Genomic DNA, 24,940 nt, shown 5'->3' with positions numbered 1-24,940 from the left:
TGCAAAGTGAAATGAGTCAGACAGAGAAAGACAAATACCATATGATTTCACTTAGATGCTTATATGTGGGATCTAAAGAACAAAATAAATGAACAAACAAAACAGAAACAGACTCATAGATACAGAGAAAAAACTGGTGGTTGCCAGATTGGGAGGGGTTGGGGGACTGGGTGAAAAGGGTGAAGGGATTAAGAATTACAGATTGGTAGTTACAAAATAGTCACAGGGATGTAAAGTACAGCATAGGGAATATAGTCAATAATATTGTAGTAACTATGTATAGTGCCAGGTAAGTACTAATAGATTTATCGGGGGAACACTTCATAAATTATATAAATGTCTAACCACTATGCTGTATGCCTGAAACTAATATAAGATGATATTGAATATCAATTGTATTGAAAAATGAAAATTAAAAAAAAAGAAAATGCCATTACACTAGTACCAAAATCCGAAAAACACATTATAAGAGAAGAAAACTAGAGACCAGTATTCTTCATGAACATAGAAACAAAACTCAAAATATTAGCAAATTAAATCCAGCAATACCTAAAAAGAAAAACATCACAACTACATGAGGTTCATACCACAAACGCAGGATTGGTTCAACATTCACCTATCAGTGTAATTCACCATATTAACCGACTAAAGCAATAAAACCATGTCATCTCAACAGACGCAGAAAAAGCATTTCACAAAATTCAATATTCACTAATAATAACAACTACTCAGAGATATAAAAGAACAAACCGTTGATTCATATAAAAACATAAATGAATCTTAAGTGCATTTTGCTAACTTTAAGAAGCCAGACCCATATTGTATGACTCTATTTATATGACATTCTGAAAAAGGCAAACTATAGGAAAGAAAAACAGGTTAGTGGTTGCCAGAAATAGGAGAAGAAGAAAGGGTCTGACTACAAAGAAGTAGCGCAGGAAAGTTTGGGAGGTGATGGTTCTATGGTGCTGGTTACAAGACTATGTACTTGGAAACCCCACAGAATTGTACAACAAAACAAGTAAATTTTATTCCATGTAGATTTTTTAAAAAACCAACCAGGATTATGGTGGATGGAATACAGACCATGACAATGAATCTAACTATTACAAATGGATAAACATAAGCATACTGAATGGGGATTTGGAATAAAGGAGCTGATCTAAATAAATTTTTTAAAAATACAGGGTGTCTTGCATCTTTATTTGCTAGATCTGGCAACCCTGACTGGCTTCAAATATGGGCCTCTGCTTGTGGGCGGTATTATAATACTGTGGCCAAAGTCTTCCTTCTTTTTTTCTGTCTCCTTCTCCCCCCCCCTTCTTTTCTTCCTTCTTTCCTTCCTCATTCTTTCTCCCGCTCTTTCCCTCTTTCTTTCTAATTGTATCAAATACATTAATCTTAATCTGGAATGTGGGCTTGGTGAATTTTCACACATGCATACGCGCTTGTAAACGCCACTCAGATAAACTGGAATGTTTCCAGAATCCCAACAAGCCCTCATTGTGCCCAGTCAGCACCCCCCCCAGAGGTAATCACTCTCCCCACATCCGCCATCACCATGGAATAGTCTTGCCTTTTCTTGAATTTCGTATATATGGAACCATGCAGTATGTGCTTTCTTCTGCCTAGCTTCTGCTCAAAACATAATGACTGTGAGATTCATCCAGGTTGTTCTGTGTAGCAGTATTTGTCTTTTTCAGTGCTGTATAATATTCCATGTCATGAATTGTCTGAAAACGCCACAATTTGTTTATCCATTCTCTCACTGATAAATATTTCATTGTTTCCTGGTTGGAGCTATGAATGCTCTTATACAAGCCTCTTGGTTGAAGTATGATTTCATTTCGCTTGGGTGTGTACATAAGACGAGGGTTGCTGGGTTTTAGGATAGGCATATGTTTAGCTTTAGTGGATACTAGGACCAAGTTTATTAATTGAAGGAAGGGATAATAGTAATAATAGCACTTAGTTTATAAGGCTGTTGTGAGATTAAATGAAATAATTCAGGTGAATTATTTTAAACTGGACACTAAACTTCACAAAAGGTAAATCACTGCTACGTAGGATAGGAGTTGGTGAGAGCACGAAGCTAACTTTTAAGGGTTTCCACGATGAACTAGAGGCACGAGGAATTTTCCTAAGGTTATGCGGTATAAAAGTAATACGTGACTATTGTTTTAAAACATTCAAACAAAATGGGAGTATATAGAGTAAAAGGTGGAGTTCACCCCATCCTTTTTTATGATTAAAGGAAAATACTATGCATTAAGTATTTTGCATGCATTCGCTTATTTCTTCTTCACCTTTTTACGTGATAATGCTGAAGGTAGCGGGGTAGAGGCTGGACCTTCAAAGCTGACCCAAAGGAGCCTCACCCAAGGCTGGTTGGTCCCTCTTTCTGGACCTCCCCCCCTCACCCTGCCACACAGACCATGAGGCACCTGATGATCTTAGGCTCTAAGAATCACAGGTCCAGGTCTAGCTCTGGCAGAGGAAGGATCTAGAGCCTTGCCCCTCGTGTCTCTGGGATACAGGAGCAAAGGACCATGCATCCTCATGGTCCAAACAGCCATCACCTCAACTCTTTTCTTGGCCTCATCCACCTAGTGTCCCAGAATGGCACTGGGCTGGCCTGCTGGCCCTGGAAGCCTCTGTCCTGTACCTCTGGGCTCCCCTCAGGAGCTGCCAGGCTGACCACCCCCACCCTTCAGGCCAGGGCCCGACCCAAACCTCCCATAGGGTGGCAGCAGGAAGAGGGAACAAAGAGGATCGTCTCCAGCTGGCCTGGGAGACAGACCTCCTTATGTCCGTCAGTCCTCCAAGAACCCCGCCTGCCTTTACTCCCTCCCCGCAGGACTGTACACAGGGGCTTGTTAGGATCAGCCAAAAAAGGCAGGCAGCTTTTCAGGGACTGGGAGCGAGGGGAGGTGAGGTCTTCCAGCCTGGCCCGGGGCCAGCCCCTGGGAGCAGTGCAGCGCCAAGCTGTGCCCTGTCCATAACTACAGACTTTGACCCTGAGCTCCAGTCCCGGCTAGCAGGCGGAGGGCTAAGGACGGGACGCCCCAGAATCAGGAGCCTCCCCTCAGGAGACAGGACCCTGTGCTCACAGCAGCTGCCTCTTTTCTCCTGAAGCTTGACACACCAGGTGAGTGGGAGTATGTGTGTGGTAGGGGAGGGTGCGGGGGAGTGCACAGCAGAACTTCAGTGCCCTCTCAGCGTCAACAAAGAAGCTCCACATTAGAGCTTGAGGCAGGTGACAACCATGGAGTTGGGCAGGGACTTCAGGTAAGCATCTTCGCCTCTCGAAGTCTCAGTTTCCCCATCTGGGAGATGGGGATTATAACTCACCTGTTACAGGGTTCATTTGAGTATTAGAAGAGGTGATGAATGTAAAGTGCTTAGCACAGAACTGGTCACATAACAAGTACTCAATAAATGGTAATTATTATTATTTTGGGGGCGGGGAGCTGGTAGCCTGGTTGTCAAGTGTTTATAGAATTTGTTCCATTTTAAAGATAAACTCTGAAAATATCAGCTTCATAAGAAGTAGCCATATGGTGCAACCTGGAAAAGCTAACTATGTGCATTCAAATACTTTATCCATGACTTGCTGATTCTTTCAGAATAAGTCTTTCCTATTCTTTGCCATGCGCACGCAGCCATCAAATTCCTTTCTAGGGACAACAGAGCTTATAAGCATACAAATCCAAGACTGAAAAGCAAGCAGAGATCGTTGGTGCCAACTTATTGCTGGCTGCCTAAGTAGTTTTATGGCACAGTGCAGAAAGCTCAGTTAGAACTGGGTCCAGATCCGAACTGGCCCACACTGGCTGTGTGACTTTGAGAGAGTGACTTCCTCTCCTTGAACCTCACTCAGTCCCACCTCTGTGGGACTCAACTTCCAGAGCAGTTGAGAGGATTAAGTAAGAGGACGTCTGTGCTCCATCTACATGTGACTGCCAAAATTATTCCCTTCCTGCTCCACACTTATGTAGACATTATAATTACACACACACACACACACACACACACACACACACACTTTATTAAGAGATGCTGTAATCAGTATCAAATTTGATTCACATAGTTTATTAAGATAATTGATTTAGGATACATGGTTTTTCCTCTTAAATTCTGTGCCTATTACTAACACACTAAACATTCCTACATTTGGTGTATTTTATGTGTTTTTTTTTCAATGCAGGACCCTGAAACATGGGCGTTTCTCTTTACCTGCTTGACCCTCAGGTTTTTCACTTGGGAGTCAGACCGGCCTGGGCTCTGCTTCTCACCAGCTGGCTGGCTGAATCTCAGTTGCCTCATCTGTAAAATGGGCGTAATGATAACCCCAAGGGCTGTTAGGAGATTAAAGCAGATAATGCATGTAAAGTTCTTAGCACAATCCTAGGAGTTGAAAACCTAGCAGCTACCCTCATTGTTGTTTATCTCCACTTTGCAGTCCTTTTCTTGATGTGACCTATTCCTGCCTTTTCCAGAGACTTTGTAACTCCAAGACCCCACAAATCCTTTTATTACAATTCTGTGACTTTGGCCTAGCTGTGTCACTTTGGCCGAGTCGCTTCTTTTTTCTGGGCCTCAGTTTCCCCACCTGCATGATGGCGTCTTGCTTATCTTCAGAATTTTACATACTGGACAAACTGAGCCCCACACTGTTATTTGTCCTTCTTTGTCTTGCCAGCTGGTTCCAGAAGTAGCACTGGGTCCTCTCTTATGCTCTTCTCTCTGCTCCTATCCAGAGGCTTTGACACACCTCATCAGCCTCATTATGGGATATGTGCCATGTGCCCGCTCTGCTTTGGTCCAAAGACTTTTTCTCCCTGCCCAGAAACTTTGTAAGAGTTTTCCAACACTCTCCTTCTCTCACCTCACAAACTTCTATTACATAAGCAGCTCCTTTTTTTCTCCATCCTTTACTGGTTTTCTAGGTAGCGTGAGAATGGAAAAAAGTCGGGTCCTGGAAAAAGGAGAGCTGGGTTCACACCCCTGCTATTCCTTCAACTCTTGTTGTGACCTCAAATAATTTCTGCTCTCTCCAGCCTCAGCTGCCTCATCTGCAAACTGGGAAGGATGATAATCACTGCTGTCATTTATGAGTTCCCTAGCACTTTATGATTATTTTCCCCTTTAATCCTCATAAGAACTGCATTCACTCACTCAGTCATTCATTCATTCACTTATGAATCCTTGCTATGCACCAGGCACTATTCCAGGCTCTGGGGATAGAGCAGAAGACAAAAGTCCCTGCTCTACTGAAGCTTATATTCTGGTGGGGAGACAATAGGCAGGGAGCTTTGTTAACCTTTAAAAGTTTATAGAAGAGGAAATAGGCTCAGTTAATGGCCAACTCATTCCTGTTTGCCTCTGGACTCTTCTGGTTTTCGCACTCAGAGTCCTCATGCTGGGGACACCGTCAGTCCAAATCAGGGAGGTTGGTCACCCTGGCTCAATCAAGTTAAATGACAGCTGGTGTGTGCCAGAGCCAGGCTGTGAACCTGCCCACAGCCACCTCCCCGTGCCATGCCACCACCTGGATTCAGTACGAGGAATTGGGAAAATACAGGAAAGCTCTCTATCCTTGCCTTCTTGTTGTCAATGTACAAAAGTGGTCAACTCTCTAGAGGTTATGCAGAGACAGTCAAAAGGCCCAAAGAGGGGAAGTAAGCTGGCCAAGGTCACACAGCGAGCCAGAAGTAAAGCCAGGTCTGACTCTCTCTTCTTTCTCTCTCCTCCTCAACATCCAGTGTTCTTTCTTTTATTATTTTCAAGGTGCTGGGGGACAGAAGGAGGCTGCCATGTACTGAAGGCCTACTCTGTGCCAGGCATTGTACCAGGAACTGTTGCCAAGCCGGTCATTTCATCTTCAGGGCACCCCCGTGAGACGAGGTAACTCCTATTTTATAAAATAGGAGATTGAAGGAAGAGGGTGGGGGTGCCTGAGAGGGTCTGCCTTCCCCACCCCCAACCAAGCCCCGGCTGGCAGCTAGAAGGAGAATCGCCCAGAGCAACGATGCCTTTTTGTTTTTTGGTTTTATCTCCAACTTGGCTGCTGAAACCCCGACAGAGTCCAGTTCTTGTGGGCTGGAGCCGTTTCCCCCTTTACAAAACTAGGCCATACTGAAAACGTCCTGCTGTTTGGGGCCACAGGCCCAAATTGCCAGGAGCCAAGTTCTGTGGGAAGAGAGTTGTGAGTAAAGAGGAGGGAAAGTTGAATTTAGCCCTTCTGGGCACAAAACATCCCCTTGTTCTGCCTCAGCAGGAGCCGGCAGAATATTTCCCTGCTGTGCAGACCCAAACAGCTTCAAGGTCAAAAGCTGCTTGGCCTTAGAAATTTCCAAGGACCCAGGCAGCCTAGCATCCCAAGGCAGGCCCTGAGGGGATGCGCTGGAAGACCTGAATTCTGAGGTCAGACATTACATCTGATGTGCTCACAGCTGTATCCATAGCTGCCAGTATGTCACACAGTAGGTGTGTAGGAGTTGACTTAAATTGAAATTTAATCCCAGCAGCACCACTGGCTGGCTGTGTGACCTTGAGGAAGTGACTTCATCTCTCTGAGCCTCAGTGTTCTCATCTGTAAAGTGGAGCCACTAACATCAGTCCCTATGTCATAAGAATGTTGGGAGACTTAGATGAAATAATACATGGGAAGCACTTAGCACTGGGGCTGGCACACAGTAGGTGCTCTGCAAATGTCAGTAAGTCACTTATTTTGTACTAGACACTGTGTTATGCTGTTTTCATTTGCCATCTACATACATCTCTCATCTCCTCTCTGAGGCATGAGTTAATAATTTTCCTATTTTCCAGAAGAAGAAAATGAGACTCATGGAGCATCTTGCCCAACATCAATGTCCAGTAGGCAGCAGAGCTGCCTTCAAATCTGAGATTTGAAGACAAGAGCCCATTGTCCTAACCATTCTCCCCAGCCTAGAGCTGGCCAGGCACTCTGTTAGGCCCTTTTTTTATATTCCCAGCTGGGTACATCGTATTTGGGCAGACTACCCAGAGAAACTGGTATTACTTACCAGCTGTGTGACCTTGGGCAAGTGGCTTTGCCTCTCCATGCCTCAGTTTTTCCATTTGTGAGGATCATTGAGCAGATCAAGTATAAAACGGATTTGGCGATATCCGGCACTTTCTAAGCCTTCAGTGGATGGCGGCGATGGTAGAGATGGTGATGGAGAGGATGGTGATGATGGCACACCTCAACCCTTCTTTTCTGCAGGCTGGCACAATGCGCGTGGTAGTGATCGGAGCTGGGGTTATTGGGCTGTCCACCGCCCTCTGCATTCATGAGCGCTACCACTCAGCCCTGCAGTCGCTGGACATAAAGGTCTATGCAGACCGCTTCACCCCGCTCACCAACACCGACGTGGCTGCCGGCCTTTGTCAGCCCTACGTCTCCGATCACAGCAACCCACAGGAAAAGTGAGTGAGGGCCCCAGAGGGTAGCTAGGGGGCCAGAGGGTCTGAGTCTGCAGAGGGGTGACTCCTCTCCAGGTCCCTGCCACCAAGAACAAACCCTTTGTGGGGGTTATGGCCTCGCATGAGGTGAAGAAAATAATACATATTAAGCCCCTTTTATGTGCCAGACCGATGCTACACTTACTTGATCTTAGCAGAGATAGAAGCGATGTATGCCAGACAGATGGAGGCTTTGTCTCTATACTTTCCCTAAACCAGGTGGCCGTTGATGCATCTGGAATACTTCTAAGTGGGTGGATCAATGCTCAGGTTTAGCAGAGACATCACAAAGGTCATTATGTTAGGTTAGAAACCCCCAACTGCTTCAACAAAGGAAGCCATAGATGAATAATGGCTGAAACAGAAGTTTCATTCTTATTTCTCATAAATTCCAAACACCAATGTTCCTGATGAGTGGGTGGCAATTCAGGGATCAGGTTCCTTCCACATCATGGCTCTGCCATCCTCCTCTGTGGCTTCCGACATTGCCATTCTTAAGGGTGGGCACCTGTGGAAGGAGCATAGCATGAGAAACAAGTGTGCTGAGTCTTTAGGACCCATTGGCCAGAATGCAGTCACATGGCCATACCTAGCTGCAAGAGAGTCTGGGAAATGTAGTTGAGCTGTATGCCCAGGGGAAAGAGGAAAGCGTTTGGGAGGAGCAAGCTTATGTCTGCCACCTGTGTTTATAGTGGGGGTTGCCCAGAGAGAGCCTGAACCATGTGAGCCTGAACAGTCTCCAAATCAGATCAAAGCCTTCATTTATACTTGTCAACGATATGATCCCAAGATAGAAGTGGGCTCCAAGTGGTTGCAATGGAACTCATTTTTTCCACCTCTTCTCTATCCGATTCATGGGGAAATACTGGAAAGTTTCGAGAAGTAGGAGACCCATAGGCATTTGGGGTGCTGCAGGAGTGGAACATGGTGGATTCCTGGATTTGGACACATCCCCACCAGCCTGATCACAGTCCCATGCAAGCTGACCCTCAAAGCTGTCTTGCCCAGCTCAGGGTCTTAGGTGATGATACTCTGGGGGACCCTTCCAGGCATTGGAACCAGCAGACCTTCGACTATCTCCTGAGCCACATCCATTCTCCCAATGCTGCAAACATGGGCCTGGCCCTAATCTCAGGCTACAACCTCTTCTGTGAAGCTGTTCCGGTGAGTGAGGAGTCCGTGACCGTGGGGCAGAGCCTTCATCACAGACTTAGGCTGGGGCCCCGAGTCTGGGGAGTACTTTGAGACGTCTATGTGCAAAACAGGCTCACTTTAAATCTGTTTTTACTTTTAAATTTATTTTTGTTTCCAATTTTTTAAAGTAAAATTGGCAGAGACCAAAGAATCTTCTGATGAACAAGGGGACTAGGTTTTGATTGATATGGGTAAAACTCAGACACATCCTGTAATGGTGGGCACTTGGTGCTAATGCCAAATGGTTTACTGCACCCCTGGAGGTCCCAGGGCTTTTCATCAAGATGGACTAAAACACTCATCATGGTACAAACTTCTAAAGTACCTACTGTGTGCCAGGCCCTGTCCTAACTATTTTATAAAGAGTGACTCATTTAATTCTCTCAATAACCAGGAAGTAAGTGCTAATATTATCTTCCTTTTGCAGATGAAATAGAGTCACTTACCTGAGCTCACAAAGCTTTAAAGTGGCAGAGGTGGGATTTGAACCCAAGCATTCTGTGGCCACATGGTGCCCAACGTGTTAACAAAGGCACAGCCTTGGGCGATGTTCTCAGGCCACGTGAAAAGGGTGGTCTGGCTGGGTGCCCAGAACCCCATCCATGCCAGCTCTCCGATGTTTAGTCAACATTTAGCACCATGCAAAAGGCATTGCCCATGTTATCTGTTACCTTCCGTAGGGCCAAGAGTGACTATTAACTCCATGGTACAGACTAGAAAACTGAGTCTCAGAGAATTCAAGATGGTCAGCGGTGAGGTCAAAATCTCCATTTAAGTTGTCTGACCCTACGCTCTGCTGCCTCCCACGCTTGCCCCTTGGTGACTCTCACTCTCACCCTTTTTTCTCCCATATTTCTGACACTTACCCTATCACTCACCCCCGGTCTTACTCTTACCCTTAGTATAGATAGCATAATGAGCAAGAATTTGGACTCTGAAGCCAAACTGCGTGGGTTCAGAGCTCAGTCCCACTTATTAGCTGTGTGACTTTAGACAAGTTACGTAACATCTCTAAGCCTCAATCAGCCAATCTGTAAAATGGGGATAGGAATGGTATCTGCCTCAATGGGAGTGATATAAGTAAAATGCTTGGAACAGCACCTTACACTCAGTAAACATGACATGTTTTGTTATTATCATTATTATTGATTTTTGCCCATTCCTGTGGTCAGGGGCAAAAAGTCATCATCCTTCTCTCCTTCCTCTGCAGGACCCTTTCTGGAAGGACACTTATCTGGGATTTCGGAAACTGACCCCAAGAGAGCTGGACATGTTCCCTGGTTACAGGTAAGGTTATTGTCATGGACAAAGGGGCTGAGGCCCCACGAATCGCACCTGCCTGACCAGAAGGCAGCAGAAGATGTACTCACCAAATTTCCTGTCCTATTCCAGGCCCAGAGCCCCTGGGAACTTGGTCTACTGGTACTATGTCCAGCTCCTTCTGAGAGGACTCCCACTCAAATTGGGACTTGGACTAAGGAGACTGGGGATATGGGATCACAGATCTCAAGCCCAGAATCTCCAAATCACTCTTCTCTTTTGTAGATGAGGAAAGTGAGCTTCAGGGAGGCTAAGTCACTTCCCAAGGTCACATAGCCAAGCGACCAAAATGGGATTCCAACCCAGTCTGACTCCGAACCTCTCCATTCTTTTCCCTACCTGCCTCGCTGGTCCTCTCCTCACCCCACCCAATGCTTGAATCCCTTCTACAAATGTGTGTCCAGTCTCCACTTGCACATCCTAATGTCAGGGATGGCTTTCTCTGATAGAAAAGTTTTCCTTGCGTTGAGCTGAAAACCACTTCCCCCTGGAATTGCACCCAATGGTTCTGACTCTACCCTTGGGGGCCCAAAAGATGACACTGCCCCCACCTCCATTCCAATATAGCTCTAATATAGCTATTCCAATATAGCTATATTCCAATATAGCTATATAGCCTTCCAATATAGCTCTAATTCTGATCCTTTATTCTCACATTTGCCTGCTGTGACTCTAGCTATGGCTGGTTCAATACAAGCCTGATTCTGGAAGGGAGGAGATATCTACAGTGGCTGACTGAAAGGTGAGATTTTCCATGTTAGTTTCAGAAAAGCACCTCCCAGGGACCAGGGTTGTAATAGATGATTGTTCATGGGATTCTTTGTATCAACCAACCCCAAAGGTTAACCCTTAGGCATCATGGGACCGATCCTTGGTCCTGATCACTTCTGGGTACTAAGACAACGGTTCCCATGCTTAGTTGGGCAACAGAACCATCTGGGCAGCTTTTTAATGTGATATTTATTCTCAACCTCACTAAAATCTGTAATGTTTATGTAATAGTTTTAAAATGGATTGTCTTAAATTTTCCAGACATAATTACATCATCTATGAAACATAAGTTGCCTTTTTTTTTTAATAGCTCACTTTTTTTTCTTGTCTAACTGCTATGGCCAGTACTTCTAGAACAATGTTAACTAATACAGGTGATAGTGGATATCCCTATCTTGCTCTGATGTTGACAGCAATCTCGTAGTGTTCCACATTAGTAAACATTAACTTGAGAGATACCTTTATATTTATATTCACATACATTCATGTTAAGGAAGATTCCATATATTTCCTATATATTACTACTTTATTAAGATTTTTTAAAATATGGAATGGATAGTGGCTTTCATCAAAGGACTTAGGGAGGTTTTAAAAAACATAGATTTCAGGACCCTGCTTCCTGTCTACTGAATCAAAACCTCTGGGATGGGATCATAAATTTGTATTTTAAGAAGTTTCCTGAGTGATTCTAATTAAGAGCCAGGTTTGGGAAATGTTGTGCTAAAACATGGTTGGTTATTTCTTCTAAACCTGGGACACATAATGACTCCTGTCTAGACTCTTTCAGGAAAGAATGCTCCCCGTTTTTCTATATTGAGGACAGTATGTAGATAAAACAGTCCTGAGGTTATGCTTCAACCTTTATTTAGTTTAGTTCCTGTTATTTTGATATTTCTACTGTTTTTCTAATAGTGACAGATTTCTTTTCCATTGGGATATTTAGAGGGGGGGTGGGTGTCCCCAGCCCACTTCCCTCTTCATGCTTTGCTTCTGACAAAGGGGCATGTGGCATGGTCCAACCCTGCCCCTCCTCCACCCTGTATCGCATTCCCTTTGGTAGTGTAAAGCAATGCGGTGGTAGGAGGAAGCGTTTCCAACTAAGAAGCCTGGGTTCGAGTCCCAGTCCCATCACTCACTCACTGTCTGACCGTCAGCAAGGCCCTTCTCTCATCTCCATCTGACTGATGAGGGGCTTGGATCATCTCAGGTCCCCAAGGGACATTTCATGGTCCACTAGTCCCATCAAGGTGCTCATGAACTGACTTGAGTATACAGCCATTTTCTCAAGGAACGTCCTGTGGGATACAAGTTTCTTTGAGTAATGTCCCCCATGTCCTCCTCTTGGAGAGATGGCACAGAGAATTGAATACTGGGCTTTTTGATGTGTTTGATCATCCTAGGTTAACTGACAGGGGAGTGAAGTTCTTCCAGAGGAAGGTGGAGTCTTTTGAGGAGGTGAGCTGCAGAGCTGGAAGGGGCCGGATGTGGGAGAGAGGTGAAGAGGGGAGGCCTTTGCTTCTTGTTGCTGGGTTGGAAGCCCCCTTTTCAGCCTTCCAGGGTCCTCTTGAGGCCCATCCCAAACTCTAGGCCTTTTGTCAATCCCAGTAGGACTCAGGCATTCTACCCTGATATTGGTGGCAGAAGCAAAGGGCCAGTGGTGGCCATTAAGGACAGATCTCTATTTAAGCCTCCTTGAGTTTTAGGGCCAGAGAGCTGGCTGCCTCTTCCCAGTGTCAGCTGCACCCAACCCTCAAGTTCTAGACACTTGGTTGCCTCCTGCCGACATCTGGGTTGATGTCTCTGCAATGTCTCAACTCTCAGCTGACTCACCTCTGAAGTAACACCATCACCGACAATAATGACAGGAGCAGCTCCCATCGTCAGGCACTGGCTATGCACCAGGAGCTTTGCTCTATGACTTCACTCAAGCCCAGCACCCAGAATAGTGCTTGAGACACGGGAGGTGCTCAGTACGTGCAGCTACCGGGATTCTATAATAAGCACCTGCTCTGCGTCCAGCCCTGATGGGCACTTGGGAAATACAGTTGACTCAGGCACAGCTCTCATTTCCAAGGAACTCACAGTCCAGTGTAGCAAACGCTGGATCATGAACGATAACAGCGCTTTGCGATGTGTGTGTGACCCATGACTGACCTGGGCAGGGAGTCCTGGGAGCTGGGTTGGGAGTTTGAGTGCCCATCAGGCTACATCCTTGAGCTGTCAAGTATCCCACAGTGCCCAGACCTAGAGGTTCCAACATGCCTTCTGCAGATGTCTTGGCAGAGTAGGAGGCAAGAGAATGAAACAAAAAGGAGACAGAAGGAGGAAGAGAAATATCTCGGCTTGCTTTCTGACTTCTTCTGGAAGCTCCCAAGAAGGTCCCTGCCTTGCACATGACTGTTTTCTAAGCGCAGAGTATTCTAAGTCCAGAGTCATGCGGGATTCTCGCCGTAGCCTATGAACATGCATTACCAGCCCCATTTTATAGTTAAGGCAGCTGAGCCCTGAGGAAGTGACAGGACATTTCTGAGGCCACGCAGCAGGTAAATGGCACAGAGGACTTTTGGAGCCATGCCCATGGATTCCTCATTGAGTCCCGACCCTGCTGTGCCATAGGGAGCTGAGAGCTTCAAGGTGGGAGGAGGGGAGATGGAGGGACAGGGGATACCCGGGTCCGTACCCCCTCCCAGCCCACCTGCCCTGTTGGTTGCTGCCAGGTAGCAAGAGGAGGCGCCGATGTGATTATCAACTGCACCGGCGTGTGGGCTGGGGCGCTGCAACCAGACCCCCTGCTGCAGCCAGGTCGAGGGCAGATCATTAAGGTGAGTGTGAAAGTGAGGGATGACTCCCCTGACTTTTGTTGCTGGGAAGATGGTAGCGGTCCGCTTATTTCATCTCCAAAGAGAGAGGATACATCAGGAACATCTGTTAGAGGAAACGACGTGTTAAAGAAGCAAGAAGGACCAACACCACACGGCCCCTCCCAAACTTTTCTTTTGGGCTTTCTTCCTAATAGCAAAGCACGTGTGTATATGTTTGTACCTATGTGGGAGCCGCACTGCCTGTATTATCATAAATAGAGCAAACAGTTACGGCGTGTTTACTAAGGGCCAGGCCCAGGCCCAGGCCGGAGCACGTTAATTCCTTTAATCCTTACCACAACCCTTTGAGGTGGGGTCTATCATATCACCATCGACACCTTACAGATGGGGAAACTGAGGCACAGAGGAATTAAGTAATATGCAAAGTTCACACGGTCGCAAATTACGGAGTTGGGATTAGAACCCAAGCGATCTGATTTAAGAGCCTGGATGTGTCAGCACTGGCCTCTCACTGTGTCAGTGTGTATGTGCGTGCGGCACGCCTATTTGTGAGTGTACCTGTGTGCGTTCACAAGTGTGTAGGTGTGTGTGTGTGTTTCTGAGGTGGGCTAATGTGTGCATTTGCGCCTGTGTGCTGGGCTTTTCTGTGAACGTGTGGGTGAGAACGTGCGGTGCTTCAGGGAGCAGGGTGGCTCTCAGGGCGCTCTTACTGCACGAGCAGGCAGTCGGGGCAGACGTGGGGCAGCGGGTTCAGGAATCGGCCTGTCCTATCGGAATGTCTGGTCTTGGAGTGGAGCAGGGCAGAGGGGCCCGCGGATTTCACTCCTCTAACGAGACCACTCCGTCCTCCATCAACAGGTAGATGCTCCTTGGATGAAGCACTTCATTATCACCCATGACCTCCGGGGGGGCATGTACAAGTCGCCGTACATCATCCCAGGGTAAAAGTCTGACATCCTGGGGCAGAAGAGCGGGCATCTTTATGCCCCTGCTGCCTGCCCCTGGCTTACTCCCTTCAGGTGTTTTCTGCCAATTTTTTTTAAGTGTGATTAAATCCCGGGGACGGCGGGACTTAGCCTTGCGTGGGCTGTATCTTGAACATACTTTTGGACGACTGTAGTGGTGACACTGGAGACAAAGGTGATGCTGGAGACGAAGCCATGATGGCAGGGACATGAGAAGGGTGTGACTGGCCATACTGGGAGTGGTGACTGGGAATGGTGGCTGGTGATGATGACATTAATGGGAGAGGTGACGATGTCAGTGAAGATGGTGGTCGTGTGGAGGGGATGACAATATCGTTGACAGCAAAATAATGGGAGTAAAGGCAGTATTGTCGTTGATGAGGAGATCGCAGTGGGTGATGGTGGGGATTGGCGGGGGGGCAGGCGTGGGTGTTGATGGAGACGACACAGTCACGATGATGTCAATAGTGTGGCAGAGAGGACAGCCTCAGCGGCAAGTTAGGGGTGTGGTGGAGATGACAACATCAGTGGCCAACGTGTGATGGTGGAAATGGTGACGGGAAATGATGGTGATGACCTGTCAATGGTAGCAAGGAAGGAAGTAGTGAAGATGACGTTGATGGAGGTGGCAAAGTTTTTTTCCAGCTTTCTTGAGATATAATTGACATCAATGATGCACGTTTAAGATGCACACCATGATGATTTGATATATGCACAGATTGCAAAACAGTTATCGCAATAAGGTTAGTTAACACATCCATCACCTCCCATAATTACATTTGTGTGTGTGTGTGTGTGTGTGTGTGTGTGGTGAGAATATTTAAGATCTACTCTTTTAGCAACTTTCAAGGACATAATACAGCATTGTTAGCTATAGTCGTCATGCCGCACGTTGGAAGAGAGAACAAGGTTGCCGCTGATGTAAATGGTGATGGTGGAGGTGGTAGTTGATGGCACTGGCGGTGGCAGTGGTGTTGATGGCATTGTGAGCAGGGATGACGATGTTGAGGGAAGCACTGGTTTAGGTACACAGGGCGGTAAGGGTGAGCATAAGGATGACCCCATTCTCCTCAAAGGCTTCATTTTCCTTCATCCTTGACACTCCTTGCTTGGATCTAGGACCCAGGCAGTGACTCTTGGAGGCATCTTCCAGCTGGGGAACTGGAGTGAGATAAACAATATTCAAGACCACAACACCATCTGGGAAGGCTGCTGCAGACTGGAGCCCACGCTGAAGGTAACGTGGGGAGTCGTATCAGCGCCCCAGACCGGGACCCTGGCAACTTGAGCATGAGGATGCTTGAGGATGGGAAGATTCCACCACTGGGAAATTGGGCAAATTAATTCCAGCAAGGGTCTGTAGAATACACCAGAATTTGATGAAGTACAGGGAAGTCTGGCCGTGGGCTGATGAAACCTAGATGGCCGTGGATCAGAGCTGCTCTCTCTTGAGGTGAGGTCCCCAAACCACCTTAGTCTGTGTTCCCAAGGAGCAGAAGTATTTGTTGCAGAAAATCTCAGTTTTCACATCTGCCTGCTGGTGGCGATGACAATAGTGATGGTGACGAGGGTGGGGGTCGAAGTCATGGTTGGTATTGATGAAAAGGTTGAGGGTGGCGATAAGGATGGTGATGAGGTGGTGACCGCTGATGATATCATGGTGGTGGCTGCTGGTGGTGGTGGTTGGGGAGGATGAGGCAGTTGGTAGAACTGGCGGTGAGGTGGTAGCAGTGACAGTGGTGATGTTGGTGGCTGATGAATGTGGTGATGATAGCAGTGATGATTAATAAAAGAGACAGTGATGGCGTTCGTGGTGGTGGTAAGGATCAGGAGATTTCAAAAGCTGATTATCACCTAAAAATGGCAGCAGCAGCAAAAAAAAAAAAAAAAGAAAAGAATAAAAAAGAAAAAAATCCACAGATGAATTGCTAACACTTCTCTTTCCAGGATGCCAAAATTATTGCTGAATGGACTGGCTTCCGGCCAGTGCGCCCGCAGATTCGTCTAGAAAGAGAACAGCTTCACTTTGGATCTTCAAACATAGAGGTACGCTCTCCTGGCAAGGAAAGCAATGCCCTCCCCACTCCTAAGAGGGCTCTGGCACCTCCAGGGAGCAGTCTTTCCTCTCCTCCGGCTCCACACAGCCTCTTGGCAGGCAGGCACAGTGATGGCTAATATCCCCTTCACTATCAATGGGGAAACTGAGGCTCCATGGTGGTAAAGGACCTGCTCAAGGTTACCTAGAGGGCAGTGCCTCCGTTTGCTAAAGCCCGTGGTCGAACAGGAGGAAATAGGCACTTATTGAACATCTGCTTTGTGTCCACCACATGAACGACCTTTTGGAATCTCCCCTACCGCTCTTTGGGATTCGGACTGTTCCCCTCATGCTTCAGATGAGCAAAATGAGGCTCCAAGAGGTGAAGTCACTTGCCTGAATCATCCTACTGTTGAGGGGCAGAGCTGGGATATGGTTTGAATTTGACTCCGCAGCCATTTCCCAGATGTCCATTTGTGGCTTCCCCATCATCCCTCTTGGGTCCCCTCGCATGTTCTCTCTCATAGTGGAGGAACTGGGCTTGTTAAAATGGTGGGAGCTGTCATGGGCTGAAGGCCCTGACCGGAGTGGGTGGTGGCTGGGTTCCCACCAGGAAAGCAATCTTCCCTAAGTCACCCTTCCTTTCTTATTGTGTGTGTGTGTGTGTAATGTGTGTATGTAGGTTGTGTGTGTGTGTGTGTGTGTGTGTGTGTAGAAGGGAGAGTCACATATGGAGTTTAAGTCCCTGCCAAAGGTTTCAGCATTGAAAAAGGCCCTGAGGGTCTTGCCTCTCTGTCTCCAGAGTCCACCCACATCGTGCCCCTGCTTTTCTTTTCTCCCGACATGGGTAGAAGAGTCATCTATTAACACAGGGGTTCAGCAGACCGGAGTAGGATGGGAACGAGGACAGTGATGTAGGGAACTTCAACAATATGATGTGTGTGTGCGTGTGTGTGTGTGTGTGTGTGTGTGTGTGTGGCGGGGGGAGGGAGGGCAGAATCTCTTACCTGAGTTCTAGATGATTCTATGTTTCCTGTGTTGAGTGTATATAAAGCAGTTCCATTTCTTAAGCAGGAGTCTAGGATGTCAACCCCCAGCTCCCCAATCAATCCCCTTACTGCTGTTCCCAGAGCCCCCACCCTCCCTCTAGGGTGCTGAGAGGAGCTCTGGTGCCTTCTGGCTTTGCCCAGGACTCTTCAGAAAGCTCCTGAATCTTCCAGGGCAGACCAGGCCACCTTCTCTCTTGCCTCTCCCAGGTCATCCACAACTATGGCCACGGAGGCTACGGGATCACCATCCACTGGGGCTGTTCGCTGGAGGCGGCCAAGCTCTTTGGGGAAGTCCTGGAAGAAAGGAAGCTGCTCAGGATGCCACCATCCCATCTCTGAAGATGCCAGTGACCACCGCCTCCCCCACAAGACTCCCCACTTTCCTTGGCCAACTAATCAATGTGCTCCTCTCTGAGCCATTACTTACCCTCCACCCCACCCCTGGCTCCTTTCCCTAAGAAGCATGAGGTGAGAGGGAACCTCAGGACAATTCCTAGAGGTGAGTCCAGCCCCACCTGGGGACCTTCTGATCTACTTTCTCTGGCTTGACATTATGAAGATGTATCCCATGAGTCCTCAGAAGAAAGAAGAACACAGAAAATCAAAGAGAACAGGAAAGTGAGGATAGTGGAGGTTAAGTAACTTGATGACAAGTCACACTAACATATTAAAGGTTCTGAAAAGTCCTACAGCAAAGGCACCCCTCTGACGTTGCTTAATCCAGTCTTCCTAAACCTACAGGGCTATGGAAACCGTCAGCCCAGAGCGTAAATGCCACAGAACGAACTCAAGAGAATGCTGTAACAGATTTCGTTGCAGGCAATTGTGTGTAGAACTGGAGTATGGAGGAGACAGAAGAGGTGAGACAGGGAACTAGCAACATATGATGCCTGTTCCACATCCCAAGTGGCATCAGTGACAATTCTGGGTCCTTTGCATTTCCGTATGAATTTTACAATCAGCTTGCCCATTTCCACACAAAAACCCACCTGGGATTATGATAGGAATGGCGTTGAACGTATAGATCAATTCTCAAAATATTGATTGCTATCTTAATAATTTTAAGGCTGCTGATCCATGATCCTGGAATGTCTATTTATTTAGAACTTCAATTCTTTTCAGCACAGTTTTGTAGTTTGTAAACGGCCTGCACTCTTTTTGCTAAATTGATTCCTAAGTGTTTTATTCTTCTTGATGCTGTTGTGAATGGAACTGTTTTCTTACTGATGAATTTAGAACGTGCTCTGCTCTCTGGCACGGTGGGGATACAGTGGCATTTGAAGTGGCTCATCATCAAGCATTCTTGATGAATCGAGAATGGTTACATGTGATGTAATCATGGATGTTCAAATGTCAAAGAATCAGAATACAGGAAAGCACCACCAGCGACTGAAACCACTGAGTCTTTGAGGAGTCAGAAGGGCCTTTAGAACATTCCAGCACTTCAGGGCTGGCATCTTAATGCCTCCCACAGCACTCCGCCTCCTTTCGTAGTGCCCATATCACCCTGCATCACAAAGATCTGTTTATGCCTGTTCCCTCTCCCCACTACTTTCTGAAGATAAGGACCATGTCTCACTCTTTTTTGCATCCTCAGTGTTGAATATCATGCTTGATGCATGGCTGAAACTCCGTGCATACTGACCACATGCCAGGACATGATCTGTGATAGAGTTATGATGAATAGACTCGAGAGTTCATACGTGTTGCTGTGGGTTCCAGACATACCTGTAATCTGTAATTGTGCCACCCTGCTGAAAGGGCAGGCCAAAGCCACCATGTTTGTACTTCTTGACCCCACCCTCCCCTGACCCAATTTAATTGGACCAGACTGAAACAAGCACTAAACTGAGCCAATCAGCTTCCTCTCCTGAGGATTTGGAAGTCTGACACTGAACAGCTGAGTCAGATATGTTTGCAGAGCTGAGCCATGGTGAGCAGGAGCCATATGCACGGTTAGCATATGCAGCAGCCACAAGGAGGCAGAAGGAAGCCCGTCTACAGAGAAGGGGGGAAATGGGGCTATGGACCCAAAGAGGGGGCTGCCTCGGGCCCTGGTGGCTCCCCAGTTTCCCCTTTCCATAGAGTGAGGCCAGGCTGCACTTTATTCCTGAGATCTTCTTAACCTTTCAGAGGCTGCAAACTGGCGGCCCACCAATCAAACCTGGCCTGCAGATGAATTTTATTGGGCTCACACATCATTTAAAACATTTTGATTCAACATACTAAAATTTGGAGATGTCACATAAAAATCCAGATTCCGGTCTTGAAAATTGGGAGATCCCACTGTGCAACAAAATCGGCTAGAACTGAGTAGTAGTCGCTGCCTTTGGATGGGACCTGTGTTCCTCACTCTGCCACAGTTCTCCGCTTTTCCTGTTCTTCCTTATTACCTCCATTTCTCTCATTTATGTTCCCTTGTTGTCCCCTGTAAGAAACTAACTACCAACCCTAGCCTTAAAATAAAGCTGCACTTCTTCATTTGAATTAACCTGTGTCTAATTTCTACTCCTTGCATTAAAACAGCCTTGATGAGAACTCAGTGGCAAGGCTCCTCTCCACCCCTTCCCACAGCCATCGCCTTCCTTCTTCCATGCTAACAGAATCCCAATTTTGTATTCAGGAGTCTGTGGGTATCCCTTTGTCCAGTGGGAAGTAGGTCCTTCCTTCCCCTGCCCTAGGGAAGGATTCATGCTGGGACATCTGACCAATGCAAAGCAATGGTAAATCTGCTGAAGGACCTCCCTTTCAACCAAAAACAGCAGACCCGTTTGAAAGCAGACCTTTTGTGACCATTCCTTCCCTCTTCTACCTCCTTTGAAAATAAATATGATGGCCAGCACTTCAGCAGCCATTTTGTGACCATGTGGTTTCAAATGCAGAGGATGGTGGAGGCAAAAAAAAAAGTTGGATCTTTGATGATATCATTGAGCTGCTGAACTTTTCCTAGAACTGCCTGACTCTGGACTTGTTATTAAATGAACAATTAATATTTTAATGGCTTAAGCTACTATTGACTAGTTTCACTACTGCTTGCAGCTCAAGGTATCCAGTCCTTTGATGTTTATTAGTAGTAACAAAGGGAGACTCTTAATCTCATCCTTTAAGGCTCTCTGTTGCTTAATATTAATTAAAAATAATGAATGCCTGTGTTTATTTCAAAGTTCAACCCTGAGATAGTCTTTCATCTCATTGCCAAAACCATCAGGGTCATGTATGAGTTCCTGAGAATACTTGAAGTAAGGGGAAGAAAGAAATGAGATAACCTGGCTACATTAAACGTTTTTGCCATCTTCTGAAATCTTTCCTAACACTCAGAGAAACAGATGGCATTTCCATTAATGGAAATAGGAGCTTTTGGACGGCTCAAAATTAGATACAAACGTCCTCAACTAAAGCAACTTTTGGGGCAACTCTTATATTATTCAATAATATTGATTTTTCTGAAGGGCAGGCAATTTAGAAAGCAAAGAGTTTTCAACTTTCATTTTCTCAAGAAGAGGAAGCTTTCAACTGCAGGCCCCTTTCCCCCATCCCCTGGACAACATTTCTGCCCACCAAGCACTCCTTCCCCACCCCAGCCCTCAGTTCCTCCAGGTTATTTGAGGAGGAAGGGAGTGGCCCTGCTCATCCGGCAGTGTCTGGCCAGCTGGAAGGCAAAAAAGACAAGCGAAGGTTCTGTGTTACCCAGGAGAGCTCAGCAGACCAGAAATAATTAGAGCTATAGCCACTCAGGGTTCCAGGATACACTTACAGTGTCAGGGAGAGGTAGATCTGCCAAGACACTTCCTCTCTAACTGCCTGGGCCAAGGCGGCTGCAGTCCCTATTTCAGGGACACGGGATCATTTGCAGTCACCCTAGTATTTGAGCCTGAAGAAGCCGACCACTGTGACCTCAACACCATTACAAGACGGTGCTGTCTCCAACAGACTCAAAGTCGTAACGGTGGCAGCCCATTGTGCAGCTTTCCCCTTTTATGGGAAAGATTGTCCTATGAAAGCATTGAGATGACCCTGGATGGATAAAGTTGGCAAGACCATTAAGCTACACTGTCACTAGGACATTACGACAAACAAACTTCGCCCCTTGCAATGTCCATCACCAACATGTTTTAATAAGAGATGAACGTACACATTTGGCTTCCTTGTAATGTTGACTTCAAGCAGGTATGTCCAAGCAGAGGGTCAGTTTTCTCTGGCCTTTGATGGGATCCGGCCGCTTTTTCCCTGCATCTCTAGGTTCCCTGCCTTCATGATGGGGAAAAGGCTCGTGTAAACCAAATCCTGGAGGCAGGTGTTGTCTGCAGAGACACGGTGCCAGGCCTTCCTTCCAAGGCCAACCTCAAACCCTACTGACCTCCCTTCTCTTCCTTTGAAAATGTACACATTTCAGACGCCTGGGTCGTCCTGGTTCTCCCCACCCCATGGCCTCCCCACCATGGTTTCCACCGCTGGAACCCCAAGCCATGTAAAGATCAAGCCAGCCCTAGACAGCAAGGGTGGCAGAAGAACCAAGAGGGAAGGGTTCCTGGTCCCCTGACCCCAATGGGGACAGATGGCTGGTGTAGCATCCTTTACTTTTCTCTGTCCATTTAGCTATCCACCCATGCTCAAAATAAAAAGCACTGAGACCTGAGTTAACTGTTTTGTTTCCCCAAGAGTCATCAATCCGCCTGACTGAGGAGGGGACCAGAAAAGAAGCCCCAATGTGGCCTTCACTGCTGCCAAAGAGGAGGCCCCTGTTTTGGCTTTCGGCTTGATTCTCACCCCCTTCGGCCTCAGTCTCTAACGCCCCGGGGTAACAGCTTTCTGAGGTTGTCATCTGGTGCAAGCCCAGCTGTCCCCATGGACACATTTGGATCCCCTAAGAACCAGGGACAGCAACTCCAAAGGGAGCCAGGTGGGGTACATGGCTCAAGTTCAAATGCATGTCCATCTGCCAGAGCCTCCACTAGTCAGGCCCTGCCTGGGGAGGCAAACCGAGGGGCCTCATCGGAGGGAACGTTTCTTGGATCCAAGAAAAAGCTGCTCAGGTCACACCTGGGTCACCTCTGATTTCAAAGAAGAAAGGGGGGCTGAGGGTAGAGGAGAAACCTACGGGTGGGTGGCAGGTGTCGACACACTGGGTGGCAGGGTTCACTGGGGTTTGGGCCTGGACTGTATCTACAGAGATCTTTTGGTTTTTGTTCACCAAGGGTGTGACCAGCTGATTCTGGATGGCGTCTGGTTGGCTACTGGCGTCACCAGGCACTCCTACTGTGGCAGTTTTCCCATGCAGATCCACAGGTTATTAACAAACCTCCCCTTCCACATACAGAGAACCCCCAGAGCAAACATCTCTCCATCCCCGGGTGGGTCTCAATGAATATGAGCAACCAGGTTCCAGGCTGGACTCTTAGAGGAGTTCTTGGTGGCGGCAGTGATGGTCAGTGCCCCAGCTGGGCTCCACCAGCTCCCCATGCTCGACAGCCTCAAAGACCAGCTCAGTCCCCTATTGGTCACTACTCCTGAGAGCCAGAGTTCGACCTGGTCACGCCTGTCACGTGCGTCCCTCGGCCGACCATCTCCTGGCCCCACTCCCGATGGCTGGACTCTTGCAGTCCGCGGCCTTTAGTCTCGATGGGCAAAAAGCAGGAGGCCACGGCAGCCAGGAGACAACAGCCACTATACACCGCCAGCGTCAGGTACACAGAGGATTCCAGCATCACCTGGGGGAGGAAGATGCATGCTGGTCAGACCATCCCTTCTGAATGGACTACCCACCAGATAATATGGATAATGCCAGCCCTTCCTGAAAGCACTCTGTGTGATTGTCCCATTTAGTCCTCACGACAGCTTTATGAGGTAGATACTTCATCCCCATTTTACAGAGGGAAAAACTGAAGCTCGAAGAGGGTGAAAAGTATACCCACATTCGTGAAGATACTAAGAATGTTACTTGAACCCAGACCCCCTTGGCCCAAGAATCTGTATTCCTTATACCAACACTCTCTCCTGGGGCAGTACCTCTGCTGACTTCCTAGCTTGATGGCACCAGGCAAATCACACAGCAGAGCTGAACGTCATTTCCTCATCTGCCAAACGGGCATACAGGCAGTATCCGGGTCCTCAATGACAGAATACCTCAGGAGCCCTTGGCACCAGGCAGGCACATCGCAAGTCTCAACCATATTAGTCAGCAGTGACATACAATGGTCACAAACAAGCGTGCAGCACAGAACTACGTGGCTAAACCACGTGTTGCAATTCTATGTACGTGAAATAGTCAGAATCGCTAAATCCACACTGAAAGAATGCAGATTGGCGGTTGCCAGGGGCTACGAGGAGAAGGAAATGGGGAATGACTGCTTAATGGGTACAAAGTATTATTTTGGGGTGACGAAAATGTTTTGGAACTAGGCAGAGGTGGTGGTTGCATAACAGTGTGAATGTACTAATGCCACTGAATCGTTCACTTTAAAGTGGTTAATTTTATGTTACGTGGCTTTCATCTCAATTTCAAAAAGTGATTCAAAACAGGAAAAAATAAAAAAACAAAACGGTTTCAAAACAGGACCCCTAAAAATGGGTAGAAATGCTTCAAGACACACAAAGAATTGCAAAATTCTACAAGTCCACCTAATTATCCAACTCAGAAACCAGGGATGGGGACATTTGTTTCCCATGAAATCAAGTTGACCTACTTGTTTTCATCCAAATTGTTTCTGGCCAAATCATACAACACCTCCAGGAGTCTTCTGCATGGGAAAGACTCCGGTTTGATTCCCATCTTTTCTACTCTGACCTTGGCAAGTCCCTTTCCCCTTTTAAGCTTCAGATTTCTCATCTGCAAGTAGTATCTCTTTTCTCCTAAGGTAGGTTATTAGGCTAAAATAAGCTAATGCACACAGAGGGCTCTGCAGAAGGCTTGGCATATAGTAGCTGCCTACCACGCAATGGCTTTGTTCATGACCACCTCCTCCGTATTTGGGATGGCACCTACCTGAGCAATGAACGGAGTGATGAGAGCACCCACTCTTGCCATGCCGCTGCAGGTGCCCAGGCCCAGGGCTCGTGTCGCCGTAGGGTAGACCTGAAACACAGCCACCAGATGTAGCCTTGAGAAACCACTGTCCTTCCCTCTTCTCCAGCTCAGGAATGATGTGACTGACCCCAGGGGCAAGCCGGAAGTTCGGGTGATTCCCTCCGGTGTTGGTGATTCTATTAAGGGATGGGAGATGGGGTGGAGAGTCTCCCACCAAAGGAGATAGGAAGTTCAAGTTCAACTGAGAAAGAGGGCAAGAGGCCGAGCTGTGG

At 47.2% G+C, this 24,940-nt stretch overlaps 2 protein-coding genes across 4 annotated transcripts in view; one reads left to right on the top strand and one right to left on the bottom strand.

Moving 5' to 3' along the window:
- The first annotated feature begins 2,927 nt into the window (after positions 1 to 2,927).
- DAO (D-amino acid oxidase) lies at positions 2,928 to 20,347 on the top strand. 2 transcript variants are annotated; one of them, XM_033097498.1, is made up of 12 exons: positions 2,928 to 3,148; positions 5,791 to 5,907; positions 7,250 to 7,452; positions 8,538 to 8,652; positions 9,893 to 9,969; positions 10,679 to 10,744; positions 12,174 to 12,228; positions 13,464 to 13,595; positions 14,454 to 14,536; positions 15,680 to 15,797; positions 16,508 to 16,606; positions 17,852 to 20,347. In XM_033097498.1, exons 3-12 carry the CDS (start codon positions 7,259 to 7,261, stop codon positions 17,981 to 17,983), a joined length of 1,071 nt encoding a protein of 356 aa, XP_032953389.1. In that variant the 5' UTR covers positions 2,928 to 3,148; positions 5,791 to 5,907; positions 7,250 to 7,258; the 3' UTR covers positions 17,984 to 20,347. The 2 variants fall into 2 exon arrangements, with proteins under 2 accessions (XP_032953389.1, XP_032953390.1); XM_033097499.1 differs by having other exon boundaries at positions 2,933 to 3,148; positions 13,491 to 13,595.
- A 1,390-nt stretch (positions 20,348 to 21,737) lies between these two features.
- Positions 21,738 to 24,940, bottom strand: part of SVOP (SV2 related protein) — a 61,842-nt gene continuing 58,639 nt past the window's right edge. For both annotated transcript variants that reach the window (XM_033097495.1, XM_033097497.1), the window contains exons 15-16: positions 24,627 to 24,716; positions 21,738 to 23,352 (exon numbers count right to left, since the gene is read on the bottom strand). In XM_033097495.1, coding sequence (XP_032953386.1) covers positions 23,146 to 23,352; positions 24,627 to 24,716 — 297 coding nt within the window. In that variant the 3' untranslated portion in view covers positions 21,738 to 23,145. The remainder of the gene's footprint in view (positions 23,353 to 24,626; positions 24,717 to 24,940) is intronic.

The sequence above is a fragment of the Rhinolophus ferrumequinum genome, chromosome 25, assembly GCF_004115265.2.
Source record: "Rhinolophus ferrumequinum isolate MPI-CBG mRhiFer1 chromosome 25, mRhiFer1_v1.p, whole genome shotgun sequence".
In the NCBI taxonomy this organism is placed as follows: Eukaryota; Metazoa; Chordata; class Mammalia; order Chiroptera; family Rhinolophidae; genus Rhinolophus; species Rhinolophus ferrumequinum.
This window is presented reverse-complemented; position numbering and strand designations above follow the sequence as displayed.

Bases quoted from the DNA above. Each gene is read 5' to 3' on its own strand.
- DAO (XM_033097498.1), top strand. From the start codon at position 7,259: ATGCGCGTGGTAGTGATCGGAGCTGGGGTTATTGGGCTGTCCACCGCC. The intron at 7,453-8,537 runs GTGAGTGAGGGC...GGACCCTTCCAG, and splicing joins CACAGCAACCCACAGGAAAA to GCATTGGAACCAGCAGACCT. The intron at 15,798-16,507 runs GTAACGTGGGGA...TTCTCTTTCCAG, and splicing joins GACTGGAGCCCACGCTGAAG to GATGCCAAAATTATTGCTGA.